Source organism: Falco peregrinus, chromosome 3, assembly GCF_023634155.1.
Source record: "Falco peregrinus isolate bFalPer1 chromosome 3, bFalPer1.pri, whole genome shotgun sequence".
NCBI lineage: Eukaryota > Metazoa > Chordata > Aves > Falconiformes > Falconidae > Falco > Falco peregrinus.
This window is the reverse complement of record NC_073723.1, coordinates 23,578,028-23,600,792: the sequence shown is the minus strand read 5'-3', so window position 1 is coordinate 23,600,792 and position 22,765 is coordinate 23,578,028. Positions and strand designations below refer to the sequence as shown.

Genomic DNA, 22,765 nt, shown 5'->3' with positions numbered 1-22,765 from the left:
TAATAGCTTTATATTTAATGCTTTAATACAGTCTAAAATTTGTCTCTGTATCAAATATATAATAATATGTATGTTTAATATTTTTAGTATGTGACTAAATGATTATTCCAACAACTGAAAAAGAAACAAATCAGAAACTTAGATAAGAGATGAAAAATAATTCAAAACATTTTCAAGAAGTTTTTATGTATGTGTCTTTACTCATACAGTACATGAACCAGTGCTGTTACTGACAGTAGGAGTCATGTATGTTCACTGAGAAAAAGGCATAATATTTTGAAAGAGTACTGCAGTATTTTTTTCTTTAAAGACAAGGAATTTGAAAGATAGCTGAGAATGGAGGAGAATATAGCAAAATAAATCCAAAATTAGTCTGCATTAAGAGTGCTAAATCACTCTGAGGACTACTCGGGAAATACATCTGCATGTTTCAAACTTCTGGGTTCCTGAAAAACATACCATAGAAAATGCAATATTCTATATTAGATTCTAACGAGTATTTCTATAATAACAACCGAAACCTCTTCTGTAAGTTTTTATTGTTCTTTTTGTGTTGCATTCAGTTCTGCTTTGCCTTCACAAAAACCTCCAGTACCATATGTATGCTCAATATTTGTAAATCTAATATAGTATTTACATGAGAAACTTATTTTAACTTACCTTCAATCCATTTTTTGCCAGATTATCAGAGATATATGCTCTCTTCGAAATAGGTATTTTATCTTCTTTGCATCCTAAGTACAGGCTATATTGCACTACATAAGTTTATACAGAATTCCATTTCACTTTTTACTGAGAGGTTCAGGTTTGAAAGAGTAGCTCAACAACAGCAATAAATTTTTAACATACATTTTCCAAGTTCAGTATTAGAGAAATGATACAATGGTAGGGTTTATATTTTACCTAAAATCCGAGCCTATCCGTTTTCCATTTTCTGGTTCTCCCGGATCTGGACACAAATTGGATGCCTGTTTAATACCTCCCTCATTTACTGTAAAAAAAAAAAAAACAAAATAAAACAAAATCAACAAAAAAAGATTAAATAATATAGGTTTGAGGAAATACAGAGTTAAGCAGTTAACAAATAGGAAAAAGTATATTCTCTGCCTAAGTTTCTCCTCCCTATAATAAGCAAAGTATGCATTTTAAGGTTTGTTTGTGTTTATTGGTTTTTTTGTGGGTTTTGTTTCCAAAAATAATGTAAGTTTTTTGTAAGTTACACTAATCATCTATTTTGATTTCTTATAGTATTATTGAATCCTTATGGAAATGTTATTACTATTCCTTTAGAAAAAATAATGTTTAGAGGGGTGTTCATCAGGTTTAAGGCTGTAAGATTTTACTCTGAAAATAATCTAATAAATGTATCCTCCAATAAGAGCTGACCTTTTCTCTTTAAATTATAATAAAACTTGAATTCATAGACTCATATTGAGAGAATTGTCCTTACCCCCAAAATATGATGATCTGAAGGTAAATTCAAAATGCCAGTTTGATTTGTATATATTTATCTTAAAATAAACTGAAATGGATCTTCAGAGAGAAACTTCCTGTGAACCATTCAGCATGGTTTTCCAAAATGCATATGTAGCGATTTATCCCTCAGCATACCCAATCACCTCTTCACTCATTTTTTCATTGCATTATATACTTGTAATTTTTACAGCTTGCAAAAGTATATCTTAGAAAAATAATATAGGCCAAAATAATTCTATTAATTTTGTATTTAATTTTTTAAATTCATTGAACCAGGAGGTAGCAATTCCCAAAAAAACAGTAGCAAAGGAGGTTGGTCTGCTATTTGGTAAATTCATGGCCTGATAGAAGAATATTTTCTATCAAGTTGACATGAAAGACAAGTTGACATGAAACCAACAGATTTATCCTAAGCAGATATTTTCATATTTATTCATTTTTATTTCTGCAGAAGTAGACCAACTGATTTGTTATATATAAAAAAGATTATAACTTTCAAGAAAAAGTTTGCATATAATTATGCTAATTACATTACATTATAAATTGAATGTACCTGAATAAACAAATGTTAGTTTCTAACTATATTTCTAAAGGGTGTTCGTGAAGTGTCAGCTTTTAATGAAGGACAGCAACATTGAGAATACTTAGGGGTTTCCCCTTCTTTGAAATTTGTCTTCTTACATATACAGAAAAGACAGAATTGGTTTGGTACCCCTGAGAAGTCAAAGGTCAAATGTTGCAGAGAGTTAAAAGGAAAACATCTCAACTTAGCACACTGATAGAAAACCTGTATCAGGCTCAGCCCTTGTCAACTGGAACCACAGTATTTATTCTCTGCCTGGAAAGAACTGTATCATGTCCAAGGTTGTTCTAACCGCAAACCAAGGCAACCTCTGTTCATTTGCATCAATATGCTCAGGGCACATTTGGGCCAGGAGGGCTCTTCCTTAGAACTCGTCCATATTACTGTGTTTCAGTCTTTTCCTTCTGCAGTACTTGTACATGTGTTGAAACCATATTAGCTATAGAAACCCAAGTTCCTGCTAGTGTTGGCATATATATATATATGTGTGTGTATATATATATATATATATATATATATGACAATTCCAGTTCCACAGACTGCACTTCACAAGGCCATCTAGCAGGAACATGTTGGATGAGCATTTAGAATGAACTCTCTTTTTGAAATATCTCGGTGGTTTTCCCTATTTCCAAAGCCTAGATCAAGATGTGAGAAATGCAGAATCATCATAAGTAGCCTATATATATAGAAAAGACCTTAAAACTTTGGGTAGACAGTTAGGATTCACAGAGCCATGCAGGAAGGGAAAGGATGTGCACTGAGAACAAGTAGGGAAAAAGATACTTTCTCAGTTTTTTGAAAGTCTGCTAATTTTTCTGACATTAAACATATCTTAAAACTATGGTAAGGAAATTATTCATGATGCCTGATAAGAATAATAAAGAAATTAAAATAAAGTGGTGTCATTTGGGGGTTGTATCATATATCTATGCACACAGAAGAAATTCTTTAAAAAAAAGAAAAAAGCAAAAATATTTAAACAGAAATATTTACTTATATTGCAATTCATGTTTTAATATTTCAAATATTCATTGGAATTCTGTACACTATATTTCCCCATACACAGGTAACAGAGTGAATATTCATAGAAAAAAGGAAATTCTACCGGATTTCAAAACACAAGAACTATTATATACTTCAACTTCTCAAAAAATGGAAGCTTGAAAATATTTTTTTTTGTTTTGACATCTTCTGTATAAAGTTCAATTCCTAAAAATATTTTATTAGATGAATTTTAAATTATAATTATGGGTTTACTAATATTAAAAAATAAAATTTTAAAGGCTTCTGTTAAAGAAAATCAATAAAATAATTACAGTGACAAAATTAAAATAAGACATATAACACAGTAAAAATTTCAGAAGAAAAAGTGATAACTAGAAGCAATTAAACTGATTTCTGATTTGATTCCAAATCAGTAATATATTTAAGTACAAACTTAAAACTGTTCTGATGTCTGTTAAGTACTTAGCAAAAAATAAATACATTTTTTATTATTTTTTTTATGTTACTTTTCCAGACGTTTGATTTTTCAGTGTACTGAAATACAGTTCTGTGTACTTCCCCAGATATCTGTCTGTCTATGTTTGTTTGTTTTATAGCCCAGATAATCATATGACAATAGGAAATGAAAGGCTTCCTGTACTAAATTAAAGGCTTCCCTAGGGAAAGGATTAATTCATGGTCTGGTCATGAAACTAGGAGCAAGAAGTTCCAGAGTTCTCATCCAGAGTGAATTAGGTCCTCCAATGCTTTTTTTTTTTTTTAATCTCAACACCTGCAAAATTAAGTTGATGAATAATTGTTTCGAATTTTATCATTATATCAAATATTACTGTTCTGGCTTTACTATGTATAAGTCACCCATGCATTAGTATTGAATGTTATATACCTGATATATTAAAAAAAAAAAAAAAAAAAAAGTAAAATAAGGAGAAGACATACACATGAGAAATGTTAGATGATAATTTCTAAAGATATTGCTAATACAAGGCATAATGTAAAATAGGTATTCACTTGTCCTTATCTTATTTCCACTACAGTTGAATGATGGTCATCCTTTTTTTTAAAGGAACCTATTTTTTTAAAGGACTGTAATACAAGTACAGATTCAGCTGAGGCCACACTGGATATTTTATCTAAAGTCAACAGCTAAATACATAGGTTTTTCATGACATACTGCCTCTTCAGTTTCCTCAGCTACCAAAGTGACTAGCTAACCAAATGCTAGATTACAATATAAAATATTAGTTATCTATTTATGACAAGATTATGATCACTAAAGGTACAAATCATCAAGGTTTTCACCTTCAGTTATTATTGACTCATATAATCTATTCTGCATAACCAATATAATAAGATACAGAAGTTTTCAGCTTTACATAGAATATCATAACATATGAAATTATATAAAGACTTTCAAAATTATATTGATAAATTTCATCACTAATTTTGTAACAATCACCTTTAGATATCACAAGTGTCTGGCACTTTAAATAGTAGTTCTTATTAAAGTTTATAAAGTGGAATATTTAGCAATTTGTGCAAAATAAATTTGTAGTGAAACTGTTTTATCAGCCATTGTACTATTCTCATTTGTAACTATAAAAGCACAGATGGACTATCAGACAGAGATCTCAGTGATGCACCTTATAAACTCTACTGTAATTGTCTTACTGTTATTTCTTCTTTAATAATCATTCTACTTTCCAGTAACCCAGTATGCATAGTTTTCAGAAAAACCAAGAATGTCTTACAGAACTACTTAGGTGATGCAGTTTACAGAAAAGTTGAATATGGCAATATGCTACATTATAAAAACTGAAGTGTGTTTGTTTGTTTGGGTTTTTTTTACTTCATAAACATTAAAAGGTCTTGCTGCTTAAAGACATCTTTTTATAAAAAAAAATCACATATGCTGACAGTTTAAAATCTAAAACTGAAAACTGCATTACAGGTTATGCAACGTGCCCCACTAAATTCTGGAAACTGAATCTATCGCTGACACTTTAAACAAAAAACTAGTGCAAATGTGTCCAACCTAAGGAGCTTCAAAAGCAATTCCTTTCACTCTTGTGAAGAACAATAAAATGTAGTATAAGCAGACATAGGCTAAGCATTTAAATCATCTTTATTTTAACCAATTACTTCTAAATATTTAAAATGCGGTTCTAGTCAAAAAAGGAACTCTATAAAAATGGCAAGTTGTTTTTTGGTTTTTCTTTTTCAAAATACTCTTTAATGTATTTAGACTCATACCTGTTTAATTTAGAAAGCTGCCTGACTCCTCCTTATGAGTTAATCAGGACTCAGTTCTCTAAGATGCTGAGCACTTTCAGTTTCTTTTTTCTATAATTAAAGCTGAAGGCACTAAGCATCTCCAGAATTTTTTAAAACTACAGTTAGTTAATCAGTTCAAAATGTCAAAGTCAATGAAGGAAAAAAAAAATCAGGAAGTGACTTCATGTGTGTCTCTTCAAAAAAATACATGGTTACACATTTCTAAATGATTATACCCTTTGGTTTATATAGCTTTTTGCTGCTAGTACTAATTTTCAACTAAAATAGCATGTCTCCTTTTCGCAGCTAAGACTTCAGCTGACACCTGGTAGGCTGAATATTTATTTATTTGTGAATACTGCAAATTTTGTGTGAAATTACAGACAAAATGTTTTTCTGCAATGCCAGATTTATAGAAAGCTTGCCTTTAGAGTAGAACCATATTTAAAAATTCACCATGCAGACTGGAGAAACAGATTTAAATCAGTCATATTATCAGAAATACATAAACGATTTTGAAAACACACAAACAACACAGACAGCACAAACTTCACTCTTGCACTAGAAAAAAGTAACAAAAAAGGAGTACACTCACAGATAGAAAACTTGTTGCTGTTGTCTTTCCCTGGAAACAATTTAAATCCTCTAGATTTAAAATCTATGGCCTTTTTCACTAGTTAAAAAAAAAACAAAACAAAAACAAGTATCAGGCAATACAGTCTAAAATAGTTAATTTCATTTGACAAGTTTTATCATGGAAGTATATACAAACTAGAGTACTGGCTATCTAACAAGCTCATATTGTGTACTTTTGGTGGAAAACAGTTTACAAAAACAAGTACCAAATTGTACACCTGACAAAGAAAAGAAGTAAGACCTGTAACTTAATTTTTCTCCTGCATAACCAAGAAAAAAAAAAAATAATGGCCAAAAGTGTTTATTTCTATGCACCACATAGTTGCGAAAAACATTGTCACACATTTATGGAATCTTGAAAATTAAAAGAATGATAGATATGGTTGCTCTAAAACAGCTGAACAGTTGAATCTTATCTGGTCTTTCTTCTGTGTTAAGAAACAATAATGCTCGTCTTCCACTCCCTCTATTAAAAACAAAACAAACAAACAAACAAACAAAAAAACCACACCAAAAAAAACCTCAAAAATGCCAAAAAACCTGCAGAATACTTTCATATCTGCCAACTGAAAAGTCAGCAACCTTTTAAAAAAATGTTCTAAAACAGTTTTTAAACAGCTGATTTTTCTGTGAAATTTTAACTCAATTACTCTTTCCAGTCATAGAGAATTTAAAAGGAAAAAAAGTCACCCATGACATGTAATTTAAAGCACACTGAAATCCAATATATATGCATATATGCTCAGATCTGAATTCCATAAGCATCCAAGCAATATAGGGCATACATTAATCCACATATATTCTGAAAAGGTTTAATCAGCAGTAGAAATGTCATCATATTTTTTGTCGACATATTTTGCCTGTTACTTCAGATTTTAAAATTTACATTGCAAATCAGTATTACATTTGGGAAAAGACAAAACAGAGGCAACAGCTATAAAATTACAGTGTTTTAGTGCACAAAAGTCCTTCTAAAAGTAACACACTGGAATACATTCTCAAATTCTATAGGCATCCAGATTACCTCCCCATTCTGAAACTACCTCCACTAGTTGTTTTCAAAATCGACCTTAGTTATGTTCCTAGCTTTAGTACGGAAGAATAACTTTTACTCAGGAAATACTGAGATTTGTTACTCTGTGTTTAGATCACACAGACAAAACAGAAATATTTTGATCATAGATAAATTAAGCATACCGGGCTAATTTTCTGTTTTAACTACAGAGATCTGAATGCAAAAGTAAAAAACAATCCACTGTTCTGCTGTTGGTTCTGCAGATGCTCCTCTTTCTAGCTTGAAAATTGTTACTTGCAAAGTGTAATATGGAAGTTAGTTGGCTCCCACCTCACTCTTAACCCCACAGCTGAACTATTTCTCTAAAAGTTCTTGTTTTGTGCTGGCTTTATGATAAAGGCAGTTAATCCAGGTAAACCATGTGGCCTCAATACATATTTGAAAATAAACAACTAATAAAAGGAGAGTAAACCAAAAATTTAAGAGACGTTAAAAAGGCAAAAAAGCACAACAAACCTTTTCTTTCAGTCATTACACTATGTGCCCCTTTTCCCCAATACACTCTGCCAGTGAGCAATGAACAATACATAAAAATGGACCTTCTAGAAAAATTTCAAGTACAGGTTAATTTTAAGTACATCATACTCAAGTGACTTGATAGATTAGATACATTTAAAAACTCTATGGAAGAACTTGTTTTATGTTGCGTACAAGCAAATACTACTGATGAAGTCAACAGAGATTAAATGAACTAGGTCTAAGAGAAGTTAATGTGAGAAGACAGTACGTCATGAAAAAATTTCTCAGCACCCATTAACTTATAGAAAATGAACAGTCAAAGAAACCCTTACATGAGGCATAAATACCAAAGTAGCAAAATATTATTGCTATTTTAAAATAAATAAAATTATTTATTTCCACACACAAGAGCAGAACAAGATTCAGGGGAAAACATACTACTAAAAAAGACAATTTATAGGATAGATATAGGAGGTGATGATAAATATTTTCACACTCCTGATGGAAGAGACCACATTTTCTTGTAAATACACACAGGCTTTTCTCTCAAGATGCAAAATGTAAATTTCTTTGTGTATCATAATGTAACCTATAAGTATTGCTTATGGTTCTGGTAAATACATTATTTGCAGGAGCACAACATACCTGTTGCCACAAAGTACTATATGTTTTAATATATTTTTTAACCTTTAATACCATAAGCCCTCCCACCCCAAATTAATTGAAGTCTACAACTAATACAATTCTCAGTAGAAGTCATGGACCCAAGAACTGTACTTTCACATAGTACAGCCATACTGGAATAGCAGTAATGCTCTCTCATCATTGTGTGAGATTTCTAAGATGCTATTTTGACATACACATAAATGTTGGCATATAGCTGTAAACTTCTCTTTTGGTCTTCTCTGAGCATCAGTGTAAAATAACTCCTCATGAATCAGAAGATAGGCCTAGCTATTTTTCCACACCTAAGTAAAATGGGAGTGGGCTTGAATACATGATTTCAAGTGGTGGGATGGGTTTAAATACTCACATTAGGGAGACGCTTGTCCTCTAGTTTTAGAAATCATCATAACAACAAATTAAAGAATGAAGACTAATTTGGGGGTTTTTGTTTGTTTCTACTCGTCCTGAAACACCTGAATGGCATACCCATAGTCTGTCTAGACAAGAAACAGAGTTCAAAAGATCTAAGATGGAACTGGAAATAGTTTTAAGAGTGTTTTGATGAAGACATTTAAAACAGTAAAAAATTTTTATAACTATTTGCATCACTATGCCAAGGCTATGAAATACCACTAGGAAAGAGAGCAACTCAAGATCTCTGAAGCATCTTTACACTACAAGAGAAAAATTTTACTTCTACCTGGGTTTTGTACATTGATTTATTAAACAGTAGTTTGTGAATACACTGTGAAGGAATAATTACAGAAATGTATTTGGTTCAAACATGCCTTCACTAAACTACATGTCAGATGGCATATGCATGTATAAACATAAAAATAACCCCACCATCACCAAAAATCCAACACCCAAAACACATAAATATATTCTTTAATATGTGGTAAACCAGGCCTTATTTTGCACATGCCAATGTGGAAACCAGTGTGGAAAATGGTAACTGTTCAAAAACAGGCTTAGCATACACATGACAGTAAGTACTAAGAATGGTTATCAGTTTTCAGAAGTCTCAGAGGATGGATTCATGTCAGCAAACAGCACAGTTCTACACATCTAAGCTAGTCCACAAAGAGAAACAGAGATTTTAAGGGCTCGAATCATCTGGCCTAAGATACCTACTTTCTCATGAGATTAATTTAGATTTTGATACTCCCATTTCTCTCAAGACAAGCAGTTCAGATGTGATAATGCTACTGAAAGAAATATGGTCAGCCTACTATATTTTCTTACTTCTGAATGGCCAAGAAACAGGGAAATCGATTAGACAAAAAAAGTAGGATACCCCTGAGAAAGCATACCGGTGTAGATGGAAGGCAGCAAAAAATTCTCTAATGCTTTGAAGAATAATATTCATAAATTAAAACAGATGTGAACTCAAAGCTTCCTTTATGCCCTGTCCTTAAATCCATCCAAGTATCAAGCCAAAAATAAAACTGAAAAGTTACATCAAGGAAATCAAACTGTTCAGAGACCAGGCTTAATCATGATGTCTAAAATAGAATAAATCTTCAGTAACGCTGTCATATAATTAACTGGAAAGACTAAAAAAAATCTATTTTAATCAAAATTTATAAACTTCTATCTGATCTAACCACCTGTCCACTGCTATAATGCAAGGAAATGCTTAGAAGTTTCTTTAATACCACTTTAAATACATATGGCTTGTAGATTGGTTGGTTGGTTTATTTTTAATTTATAGATTTAAAAGTCAGCAAGTTGGTTTGGATTTTTTTATTTTGGGGGTCAGGAATGCCAATGTACATTTCCTATCCAAATAAGCCTCTGACAATCCTGAATGTATTTGTGATCACGTGACCTGATGAAATGTAACCAGTAGCATCAGAACTGTGCGACAATGAATCACAGATTATGTTAAAAAAACCTGAAAAGTACTTTGGCATCCACCTTGGAAGCTTGTGCTTTTTTTCCTGTTCAAATGGCTTTATTACAGCATGAAAGATTATAATTTATGTGACTGTTTCTAAAGTTAGAAGGGTCAATGTCTTCTGCAAGTATGAAAGATGGAACTGAATGCTTTATTGACATGGGAAGGATATGAACAGTCCTGGTAATGGAAGGAGTCCAGGTAAGAAGTTTTGCATCACATGGTAAGCTAATATTCAGCCAATAGACAGACAAGACTCATGTACACTTTTCAAGTAGTAAATTTATATGTAAACTGAAATACATCTAGAATAATTTTATTGAAGTTGTTGACCAAAATGGTCTCTCATGTAAGCTAAGGAAGATTCAAACACTTACAGGCAAAGTTTTAGACAAAAAAAAATTAAAATACTGCCTTAAATTTTTTTATAAAAAGGTGTAATTCTGCATATTCATGCATAGTCATATGTGTACAGCCTATATACAAACAGTCATGAGAAAGGACTAATCTAGACAATTACTGCATTTTACTTTTCAGGCTAAGTACTATATTAAAAAAGGACATCAAGTTAAAAAAAGAATGTATCTACATGTGTTTTAAGCACGTGTATTATAAAAGAAACACTACTTAGACGTATAATTTCCCTAGCACTACCTTGAGTACAACAAGCTCTCAGACACTAGAAATGAAATTTACTTTCAATAATGAAAAAATTGTTCAGTTCACACAATTCTGGCTTCAGTGTAAAAGTACATCCTGAGAGCTACACAAGACATAAATTTCAAGACAGAAAATTTGCTTCCACAATATGGAAGCAGTGGGGTCTGTAGCCACGTGAAGGATATTTATTTAAAACACTGACAACCTACAAATACATGTCTTTATTTCAGTTATGCAACAGCATTTTTGTAAGTAAATTGTCCAGCTTGTCTTGTCTATGTTTTGTAAACTTTTATACAAAGTATAAGCTGCGTTCAAAATGCTGATAACTAAAACATCATCATTCTATGCAAAACAGACACTCAGGTTCCATTACTATAACTATACAGAGTATTAACCAGGGAAACTTAGGCCTCTTCTGACCTTATAAACTTCTTTACTTAGGTGTAGCTCAAAGTACTTCCAACAATGAAACAGCCCCTCCCCACTCCTGAAGCTTTCTTACATTATATTATATTATATATTCACTATCACTCAGCTAATGCAGCTGGAGAATATCATACTATCAAAGCCATTATTTCATGACTGCACATACAATCATCCTTAGATGACATCTGCAGAAATACAATATTATGTTCAAAAAAGGAGGTAGATTGCTTATTTGACTGTACCTAAATGTTTGTATTGTATATACATATATGCCCATACAACGTGGTTTAGAAAACATGTAATATCCCTGGAAATAAAGGGAAAGTTTGATGCCCCCTCACAATCTCTGTATTCTTTTGTTTCTTATCTTTGACATTTACTTGAAGTCAACTGCAATGGATTCTCTTTGAAAATATCTGAATCAAAAGTAGCTGTTAAAAGAAATTCTGGGGTGAAAGTCTTTGAGAGTATATTATCTCAAGATTTATTTTTTTCTTTTTCTCACATGACTGAGAAAGAAAAGTTAATCTTTCCTTTGAATCTGTATTCTCAAAATTCTTCCCAGCACACTACTGTTACACAGAAAACAGAAATTACTACCATTTGTTTTTCTTTGTATTGGGTCCAAATGCTAGGGAAGCTGAAATTAAAAACACTTGTAGATTCAGGATTACATGGTCTTCTTCAATAAGTGTACTTGCTGGATTTATGGTATCCTAGAAATAATGAATAATTAACCCATTAACTTCTTTCTGAAGAGACAGAAGATAGCTGTTTGGAATACAGCGCAGAACTGATTCTGACTGGTGCAGAACCAGTAATTCACTGATTGGTCAAGAACTTCAGTATCTGATGATGGCAGATTTTACTTGCTGCAGCTGCTATTTCTGGTGATGGAAACAGGAGTCTGATATATTCTGGACTTCCAGTATTTGGTACTCATGTACACATATGCCAAATAACTGATGCATGATACTTCCAGTTCATCTTGGGCGTAAGTCTGATTCACTCTATTTCCTCTAGAAGTTGATCCACATCCACAGCATATCCACAGCCTGAATGCATTAAGCCTACTGCTCATGTACAGGTCAGTTTCTTTTTTTGTGTGTGTACAATTCATGTTCACTACACATGTAATGCAACTATTATCCAGAATTTCCAAACTCTGACAACAAGCGTGAGATATCCAGGTATCTTAGGGATCATTGCATCAAGAGATTGCACAAAAGGCAGGGGAGGGAGAGGCAGGGGAGGAAAATATAGCAGGCTATTTAGTTTTTAGGTGATGACACTTTTGGCTCTATAAATTTACATTAAAAATCTCTAAGCTTAGTGATTACCCAAATAAACTTCACTGTGACCCAACACACTGACTGATGTAGCACTACCTTCTAGAGCTTTTCTGCACCTTGAAAGCTGGTATTAGAGAACATGATTTTTCATCAGGTTTTGTAGCACAGCAGCAACTGTGTAGGTTAATGATTTCTTAAATATGAAGAGCCATTCAGAAGATGAACAATCAGACTACAGAGTGGTGAACCATCCACTTGTCATAGTATTGCATTTTTTGCTTTTTACATGAGCGGATCTTGGTTTCCTTTTTACTCTATACCCCCACCCATCTCACTTTCAACCCTAAACTGTCTGGTCAAAGCAGATTGTATAGAAGATTTATACCTCAAATTACTGCAGCTATTGCATGACTGTACTTACTGCTACACTGTATTACTAATTATTGCAGTAACACACTGCATTAGTACAACTTATAACAAATACTTTTTTCTTGATCCTACAATATTTTAAACATGATGAGGTGGTGGACAATAAATAGAATGATTAAAATAGTGAAAATGACTTTTTGACTCTGTCCTAAAAGTAGAAAAGTTTAAACATAGTTACTAATCATTATAACCTATTAAACAGATAAAATTAGACTTTTTATTTATTTTCAGGTGTAAGTAGTTTTGATGAGAAAAGGCTCTATTTTACTATTAACCCACAGTCAAAAAGTTTTATTTAGAATGGAAGAAAATGCAAATGAGAATGAATGTAAAATTTTCTCCACAAAATGATAGTTAAATGAACATAATCGTATACTTAATCTACTTTATATAATTTGTATATATAATGAACAAAATGTATATGTATACTTTACATACAATATATATGTATACTTTATATACATATACCATACACATATGATTCTAACCTAATGTGTGCATTTCACATTTATATTAAAATTCAATGTGTTTTTATTTTATTTTAATATGATGCATTTCCATCTTAATTGTGCAACTTCTCAGGGTCATTTTCTATCCATAGATCAAAACCTGTGACAATTTTCAGAGAACAGTATGATATAAGCTATGTAGTATTTAATATGCATTTGAAAATTTCTCATTGGGTTTTTACCTCATTTAAATACACACTGATGAGTGACATAATGGAAAAAAAAATCCTGCTCTTCTCTTGCTGAAAAGTATGATTAGCATGGAGCAGAACTGGAAGTTTAAGTATTACTGTGCTATGTCATTTGTCAACAAAATTGTATGTGGAACTCTCCCACTTTAAAATGTTTTCACTAAAATTTATAATAATATTTTACTTCCTTAGTTAAGTCCCAGTTATTATAAAGACCAGCTATATATATAATAAAGTAATGCAATAAGGAGCTAAACTATGTAGAATCAGTCAGAAAATGTATTGAAAAAAAGGTTTTCTATACAGGTTACAGATACATATATATAAATAGGTTATTTCATATATTGGTATTGAATTAAGAACAACGAGGAAACACAGTTAGTTTACACATATGGTTTTTAAAATGGTCAAAATTATAGTTTTCCACTGTATTATTCAAAAGAAAGCAATTATGGTTAATATGATTATTTTTAAAGTAATATATAATTGCACTAATGATAAATTTGTTTTTATATTTGACTAAAATGTATTTGATTCATACCAACATATTGTAGTCAAAATCAGAAAACCTGAAATACTGAGGGAAAGTAATGAACCAACACATCACAAGACAAGTATCAATTATAGAACTAAACATGTATATTATAATGAAGAAACTTAAGAACCAAAGGAACTGCAAGAAAAATAAATGTACCAAGTTAGGAGAATAAAACTGACAGGCAAGTATAAGGAGCTATAATTCAATTAAAGCATTAACATAACTCATTTCCTGAAATCAGTATGACTGATTTTCTTTTTCCCCTTCTTCCTTCTATTCACGCTGGACTTGACTATTCAATCAAAACTGATGTCATTTCCTCTGACTTCTCTGAAGTTGGAAGGTATCAAGAAACTTAGGTCGTTATTATCAGCTTTTCTCTAACAAAAACTTTAACCACGGATTATGGAGTTCATCCACCAAATAGAACATATCTATGTGACTCATTGCACATACTAAACAGGTATTTCCAAAAGTATTAGGAAATATTGAACAAATACAGTTCAGCGATTAAATGCTTGAGTACTAAATTACATCTGTGTTATGCTAAAAAACTATTTCTTGGAATTTATTAAATTATTCTAAAAAATAACATTTAAACATACACAAATGTCTTATATGTAGATATTCTTATACATATAGAAGAACATAAGAATCTTACTGCAAAATATATTGACTTTCTTCAGACTCGCATCTTTGCACTTCTGGACTTCACTCATAACAAAAAAAAAAAATCCCCCCCCCCCCCAAAAAAAAAACAACCCAAAACCTGAGGACATATGCACATTGATTTCCTACTTCACTCTTAAAACCTTCACTGCGCTTTGTTTCCTCTTCCTGCTTCTAAGTAAACCTCAAAAACATCAGGATACATCAATATATTTTCTAACAAATCCTTGAAAAGTTACATTGAATAATCCCAAAGCAATGCCATTCACTGAATCTTTTTTTAAAAAATAAAGATAATTAAATAACTTTATCTTAAATCCTTTTGGTTTCAAGATTTAACTCCTCATAACAAATCTGAAAAATCTTTAAAAATCTTTAAATCTTATTGCCTCCTACCATCTTAAGTTCTCCTGTAAAAAACAGCAAAAATAAATAATGGTTTAAAGGGGAACATCCAGGTTCTCCCTGACTCACTTTTTCCTCACTATTACTAAGATACTACTTAAAGTCAGGTATCAAAAAGCATAAGGTAAGGTGTGATAGATAAGTGTTCTTAAAGAATAAAGGGATAGAGAAACAATAAAGGCTTTATAAGAAAGTCAGAAAAAAAAATAGAGCTGAAAACATACAGAAAGAAAGAGAATGGAGATAGTAGAATGAATAAGATTTTGAAAACAGCTAAGTAAAATAATCAAAACATAATCTATATTTTAATCCTCAAACTGAGCAGATATGGTAAAAAATTTGCAAATGCTTGGTGACATTTCTGCTCTTTAGAAGCACAGAACTTTACAGTAGTTAAATGTGTTGGAATCTAAACTTCTATTGGAAATAAATGTGATTTAAGATGCAAATGAAAGCATTGATTCACTTTCTCAACTGCTACACGATGACTAGTTTGATCCAGTACTATTTGAGTTTGATTTCAATAAGCATTTTTTTTTCTCCAAATCTGTTATCTCTGTTTCAGACTGATTTTTTTCTATATTTCATTTATTAATTATGAACTGTACCAGTGGTCTTGATACATTGCTTGCATCTTGCACTCATTTTTATCTATAGTACACAGGTCTTGCTTTAGAAATTCCTTTAGGATGGATATTGTCTTAGAATGCAGGACTTCTTAACGATATAGTAAAATCAATTAAGTCTTCAAAATAATTTCAAGTTTTTCTTCTTTGTGAGTTTTGTGGTGCATATAGTTATACACCTGACAATACTCTAAATATTCTTTGCAAATTATCAGTTAATTGGAAAAAAAAAAAAAAAAGATACTTTATTTCTTCATTTTTCAATATAAGAAAAACCCTGTTCAACTGCCTCCACTGACCATGACTGCTAAATAAAAAGGTATAGCCAAACTCTATGACTTGTCCTTGAAAATGGGAAAAAAATAATAAAAGGATGGCTACTATACATTGTTTATACAGAGTTTGTCTTTTGTGGTAGGAGTTATTTATTTCTGTTATAGAAGTCCAGGTACATTACAATGAAGAACAAAACTCCAGTGACTTGACTAGAGATATTTCATTTTCAATTCACTTCATACTCCTTCGGTAGAATTAAGGAGTCTTTAAAAAAGTTTTCACTTACTTTGTAAAATTATTTAACTCACTTTGTGTTCCTTTATAAAATCCCAGAAGTGTAATATCATTTCAGCAAAAGAGAATCAGTCTTGATTATGTTTGGCATTGATAGATCAAGGATTCTTCCCAATTATATATATGAGAGAATAGAAACCCCCACTGTTTCAACATCATCAGCTTTCACATTTATTTTATTCTTTCTTTGCTTCTATCTTAAGATTTATTTTAAAATCCTTGTATTCTTTGTCCTCTCTTGCCACTTAAACAAGAAGTAAGATTCCCATTATTCTCAGTGTTATTTAATTGGGATGCATGTGTACTACCATATTAAGAGGAAGAGGAAGAGGAAGAGGAAGAGGAAGAGGAAGAGGAAGAGGAAGAGGAAGAGAAGAGAAGAGAAGAGAAGAGAAGAGAAGAGAAGAGAAGAGAAGAGAAGAGAAGAGAAGAGAAGAGAAGAGAAGAGAAGAGAAGAGAAGAGAAGAGAAGAGAAGAGAAGAGAAGAGAAGAGAGAGAATGGTTCAGTTGGAAGGGGACCTAAAATGATCATCTAGTCCAACTGCCTGACCACTTCAGTACTGAACAAAAGTTAAAGCGTATTATTAAGGGCACTGTCCAAATGCTGAGGCATTTGGTCATATGCCTCTTAACTCATCTCTAGACAGTAAAAGCATGCTATAAAAGCACTCACAAGAAAAAGTTCTAAAATAACTCTCATGACGTTTGCATATACTGAAATAAAAATTCTACAGCCTTAAGGAAGAAAAGATGCAGTTGATATGATTCTAAAACAATTCAATAGCACTAACAGCATTACTAAACTCTGAATTCTTAGTGTATGAAACACAGATAGTAGAAAAGACCAAAATTTTCCAATTTTCCTCTACTAATGTAGTTCTGACCAAGCTGACAGTACTTAAATACTTTAACAAAAAATAAACAAGGGGGGAAAAATCACACTTAATTTCCTTCCTGATTCACATCTGAAAAAGACAAATCATACTAGAAACTGTGATTGTAGTATCCACATGAATGCTCAGCATTTGAAGCTTCTAGATTTAACCGAGTGAAAGTGGTCGGGGACCTTCTTTTTCCCCCCACTACTTCTGAATAGGTGAAAAGATACTCTTCACTGAGTTTGATCACTTGATTCATTAGAACTCAGGACTCAAAAGATGCTAGGTTTCTCTTCCAGTTATCATATCTGAATGTATTTTTCATTAGCCTATCAAGCTGCATCTTGAAAGTAATATTTTCACCCTTCATCTATTCCCTCCTTCTACGAGAAGGCTTCACTGTTCTGATAACAAGAACTCACCTTGCCTCTCTCTCTAATGTATCTATATATTATATACTCATTTGTCCTTATTTAAGTTCTCCGCATACTGGCATTCACTTCCTGAAACATTTATCTTTTCATCCTGTCTTACATTTCTTTTGTAAGGTGGGACGATCAGAACAATGTAACACTTATTTTATTCATCTGATTCAGACTGAATTCTTTTTGATAAGGAACTATAATAATGTACAGTATTCCTCATGAAATATCGCCACTGCTTTATAAAATGATACTTCTACTTCCCTACCTTTAATGGAAGTATTTCAGCAAACATGACTAGGGTACTTTTTTCCTCTCTTAAATAGTCACAGCATAACATCTGCTCCTCTTGTATGATTTCCAACTAATAAGCTTGGAGAAGAAATTCTTCAGCCAGGCTTTAAGAGAACCTACAATTACTGTTGAAGTCCAGATACTATGTGTGGTAGACTAATTTACACCTAGTAGTTTAATTTTAGATAGAGACCTCTAGTTGCTTCTATACATCTTTCATACATACACTTCAAAAATATCAGTTTAGGAAACAAAATGGTCATGTTGTTTACTCATTCTGAAAGATCTTAGTCATAGAACAATCCAGTAAAAGTCAACAGTACTATTCTTATTCTGTAGTTACCATTTTTCATCAATGCTAAGGTATCATAAAACAGCACTATTCTAATCTTACTAGCAATATTCTCTAAAAACACTACTGTGAAGACTACAAGTACAGTACATTTTTACCATTTTAAGTATACACATATATAAAATAGTAAGTTTTAGTAAATTATATTTGGTATATTAATTTTTAAGTATAAATTATTTTGCATAATATGGTAGCATAATTCCTAAATTGTTATCAAAAGCACAGGAAAAAATAAATTTCCAAATTATATTTTTTTTTAATATCTATTAGAAAATAATTTAAAATTTAATTTACATAATCTTCTTAAGCAGCTTTGATATATACTACCATAGTAATTTCATATGCAGGGCAAGACAATAGTTTTTTATACTTTTTTGCATATTTCATTGCCAAAGACAAGCTAAAACACTTCAATAGAAACCTACAGGAAACCCCATAGAAACACCTGTGGAATATCTCCCCATAATGGAAATTTCTTGAAGTCAATTAATAATAGTCTCGCATTCACAAACATCACTTCAAAATATGTTTGTGGCTTTGTAATGATGAATATTTTATGGAAGAGCACTGCGGGTTATTTAATGAGCATCATCTGATATGTTTTCATGGCTTTTATAAGTATACAATCAAATATTGGAGTTAGACAAGCAAAAATAGTAATTTTTTACTCAGTATATGAATACCCACTTTAATAGCATACACACATATACTGTTCTGTGGGTATGATACAGTAAAAAAATACTTCAACCATTTTGTATAAAGAATTCCAGCAAAATCAAGACTTTAAATGTGTCATGAGGGAATAAATTGCACACAGAACTAGGTATGGGCTTTCTATAGAAGACTGATTTAATCTCTATGCAAGCTGTGGTAACTTTCAGCACCTCTGGCACTCCTTTAATGTGTGACAAATAAGCACCATAATACTATTTTAGTAGTATCTTGGTGTCTTAACATCCTTCCCCCCACCCTCACCCACCCAATAATTTAAGGTTTAGCACTTTAATATGGCAAAGTAATTCAGAAGTATGAGCCTTACCTGTATCTTATATTAAAGGATAGGTCAGAGAAGAAAAGGACAGTGAGAAAACCATGGTGACGACATCTTAGTGTAATGATTACAAAGAGGAAATGGAAGAAACTGTACGTATATCACAATCACTACCAAATTTAACTGCCAAATTAGCACACTTTCACATCTTTAAATTAGAAGAGATTATCACAGGCCCTCATATACTCCCTTATAACTAAAAATAAGCCCACTTTCTTAAATTTGACCAAAGATGTTCTGAAGTGAATGCATAGCCACACAACCAGTACAAACCAAACTCTAAGTAATTTATACTAGCTGATAACCACAAAAATACTTCAGATTTGTAATGAAATTAATACAAATGAAACATAAATAGCTGTCTAATGATTTATGTTTCATATGCAAACCAAATACAGTGCTTGTTTTTCAGTTTTCCTACTTAAGTTATACACTTTAAAATTCCATAGAAGTGCAGCTCTACTGTTTCAAAACATGTTAGTAAATGAAGCTATAACTTGTACTAGGCTAGTAACTCAACCAGTAGGACAACAATTTCCAATCTAAAATATTCTTTACAAAATATCAACCATACAACGGGACTTCCACAAATTGCTTGTGCTATAAAAGATGTTTGTCCTCCATATATTTGTGTTTATAAATTCTTCATACACAATAGATTAACCTGAAACAATGGGTTAGCACATAATAAAAGTTAAAAATATATAATAAATAGTAATCAACATTAGCTTGCAAAATTAAGCTGCTTCTTCCCTGAACTTGTGTATGTGTAAAAACATACCAGATACAGTTTGTTTCTGAATGTCTGTGCTGGTTAAATTAAGACATTCCAGCACTGCAGTTTCTCAGCCTCATGTTTCAGATATTAACATTTACCTTTTAAGACAATAAATGCTTAACATAATTCCAAATTATGTTCATTATTAGTACTTTAGCATGAGGATTAGATCATCTGAATATAGGAACATATCAAATCTTTAGCTTTACTACCTTAATATTTGCAACTGAACTCCCTGGTATTCTAAACTTTGCTTCATTCATTGATTTCACATTTGACACAATAAAAATGTAATTTATTTTAAAACGTCAAAATATTGCTGAAGATATAAGCAGAAGGGAGATGATTACAACTGCATCACCAATTAGTTTAGCAGCTATTTATGAAGTACATTTTTATGATATAGTTGATTATGTCTAAAAACATATGCAGAACAGATTAATATTCTAATTTCAATTCTCTAAACTTTCATCAGATCTCACACTAGGCTTGATAGTGAAATATAACAATATAGGCTATAAAATGGCACCAAAATAAATTTCCTCTTCTTTCCTTTTTGTCTTTTTATAAATCAAATTAATGTAAATTACTAACAATATTATTATTTATTTCATTTTTCCATCTTGCTGCTCCACTAGAACTGTTTTAAGCACATTTAATCCCTTTCCCATTTGGTTCAATTAAATTTGCTGAATGGATACCTGATCTTTCACTTTTAATTTACACAAAATATTTTTCCGTAACTACATGGGCACAAGTAAAATAATATCCAATACCTCTATGAGTAACAACTGCAAGTTCTTTAGTTCTTTCTATCTGCTCAGCATTTCTTGGTCGTCTTCTTGTGCTTTGTAAATTTGCTTGATGAAGGGAGAGTGCTTCCTTGGAAGTGGCCGACTCCAGAATTGATTTTCTTATATTCATAGCTTGTACTTGTTGCTCTTCAGAAGGTTGGCTATAGGTGGTCACTGCACTGGATACAGCAACATCAGCAGATGTGCTAGCAACAGTAATAGCACCAGTAGTGGCCGCAATACGCTCCTCTAACTCACCAGTGGAGGCAGTTTTGATCAAAGTGGAAGAACCTGTGGGACACACAGTAGCACTGGATGCTAACTTTTTCTTTTGAATTGTGTTCTCCTGAACAACCTAAAAGATTAAATTTCCCTCTGTTTAACATAGTAAAGACAATTGACGTGAAAAGGTCGATACTCTGTGTTTAAAAAATTGAAGTAATCAGAACCTTTTTTTTAATGCTAGTGAACATTTTGTAATTATAGATATATTTTTAAATGTCCTCAAGAACTTATATTATAAACTTGTGTACCAGTCAGAGTGACAGCACATAATTTCCACCCCTGCAAATTCAGTCCTGAAATCAGCATAGCTAGAGCAAAATATGCAGCTATATCATTAAAAGGGACCCAATGTGTAGAACAGTGATAACCTCCCTACAGGGGAGTGAAACAGCAGCACTATATAGTAACCTAGGTAGCAGGCAAAGCTTCCCTGCTGCAACTGCTAATAAGGCTGCCAAATACATTCATACATTTGATTCTTTTCATCAAACCTTGAGAGGGCTCCAAAAGCTCATTTAGACTTGATACAAGGCCAAGGGTAGATGAATAGTAAAAAGGTACACATTTAACAGAACACCTAAGCATAATTATCTATACTTGATATTGGACAAAGGTTGCATCTGTAATTCTCTTTTTGCTTTCTAATTCCTGCAATAGGACAGATTATTTTATGCAAAAAACCCACCCACAAAATGATTGAGGAGTTAAAAAATTCTCCATGCACTGTTTATGAAAATATTAACACCTCTAACTTGTCTAGTAGCTAAAATATATAACCCATGTAGGATTTCTTAATATTTTATTAACCTTTTCATCCTTCCCAAGTCCCTAGATTTGGCTGCAAACATTTAGAAGCCAAGTCTTTCACCTGTGAGCATTTAGAACATTTAACAGAGTAGCAACTCTGTCTTGATTGTAACAAATAAATGACTATGCAAAGTGTAATAAAATTCATAATAGAAAAATAACATAGACAAAGTTGATGTAGCATGTACTGTACTATGTTATATGAGTATCTTTAAAATATGGCTTTTATTTATTCCATAGTAATGATTAAGTGGCTCTTGAACAGCCACTCAAACAATAATATCCCACACTTTTTACTTGAGTTGTCCTCTCACACAGACTTTGAGACTTTTCCTTTAAGTGTAGTGGGTGATGACAGGATGAAAACAAACCAAAGTTTTTGCACTGTTAGAAAAACCTATACACTAGAAAATAAGACTGTCTGAAGAACTGAGCAGTATATAGCACTGGTACATAAAGGTATATCAAATCTTTTGACAGAATTATCAAAAGTACCGTACAAATAAATGGAACATATCCTAATGTTAAAAATACTCAGTCTTGCTGATAAAATCTCTTTCCTGGAGAAATTTTAGGCTAAAAATGTTTGAATTTGTGGTACTACAAAAAAAATACTGCCATAACAGAATACTTAAGCATTATACAGCAAACTAATAAGGCTGCTGTGGGTACATAGGTTTTTTGCCATCATACATTTAATATCTTAATT

The 22,765-nt window shown here is 31.9% G+C and overlaps 1 protein-coding gene across 3 annotated transcripts in view; it reads right to left on the bottom strand.

Annotated features, from left to right (window-relative positions):
- The window catches only part of CSMD3 (CUB and Sushi multiple domains 3), a 725,287-nt gene that overhangs the window by 435,127 nt on the left and 267,395 nt on the right, over positions 1 to 22,765 (bottom strand). The window contains exons 7-9 of one of the 3 annotated variants that reach the window (XM_055800728.1): positions 20,947 to 21,255; positions 5,937 to 6,014; positions 904 to 991 (exon numbers count right to left, since the gene is read on the bottom strand). In XM_055800728.1, coding sequence (XP_055656703.1) covers positions 904 to 991; positions 5,937 to 6,014; positions 20,947 to 21,255 — 475 coding nt within the window. The remainder of the gene's footprint in view (positions 1 to 903; positions 992 to 5,936; positions 6,015 to 20,946; positions 21,256 to 22,765) is intronic. The other 2 variants (XM_055800729.1, XM_027777765.2) reach the window with 2 other exon arrangements.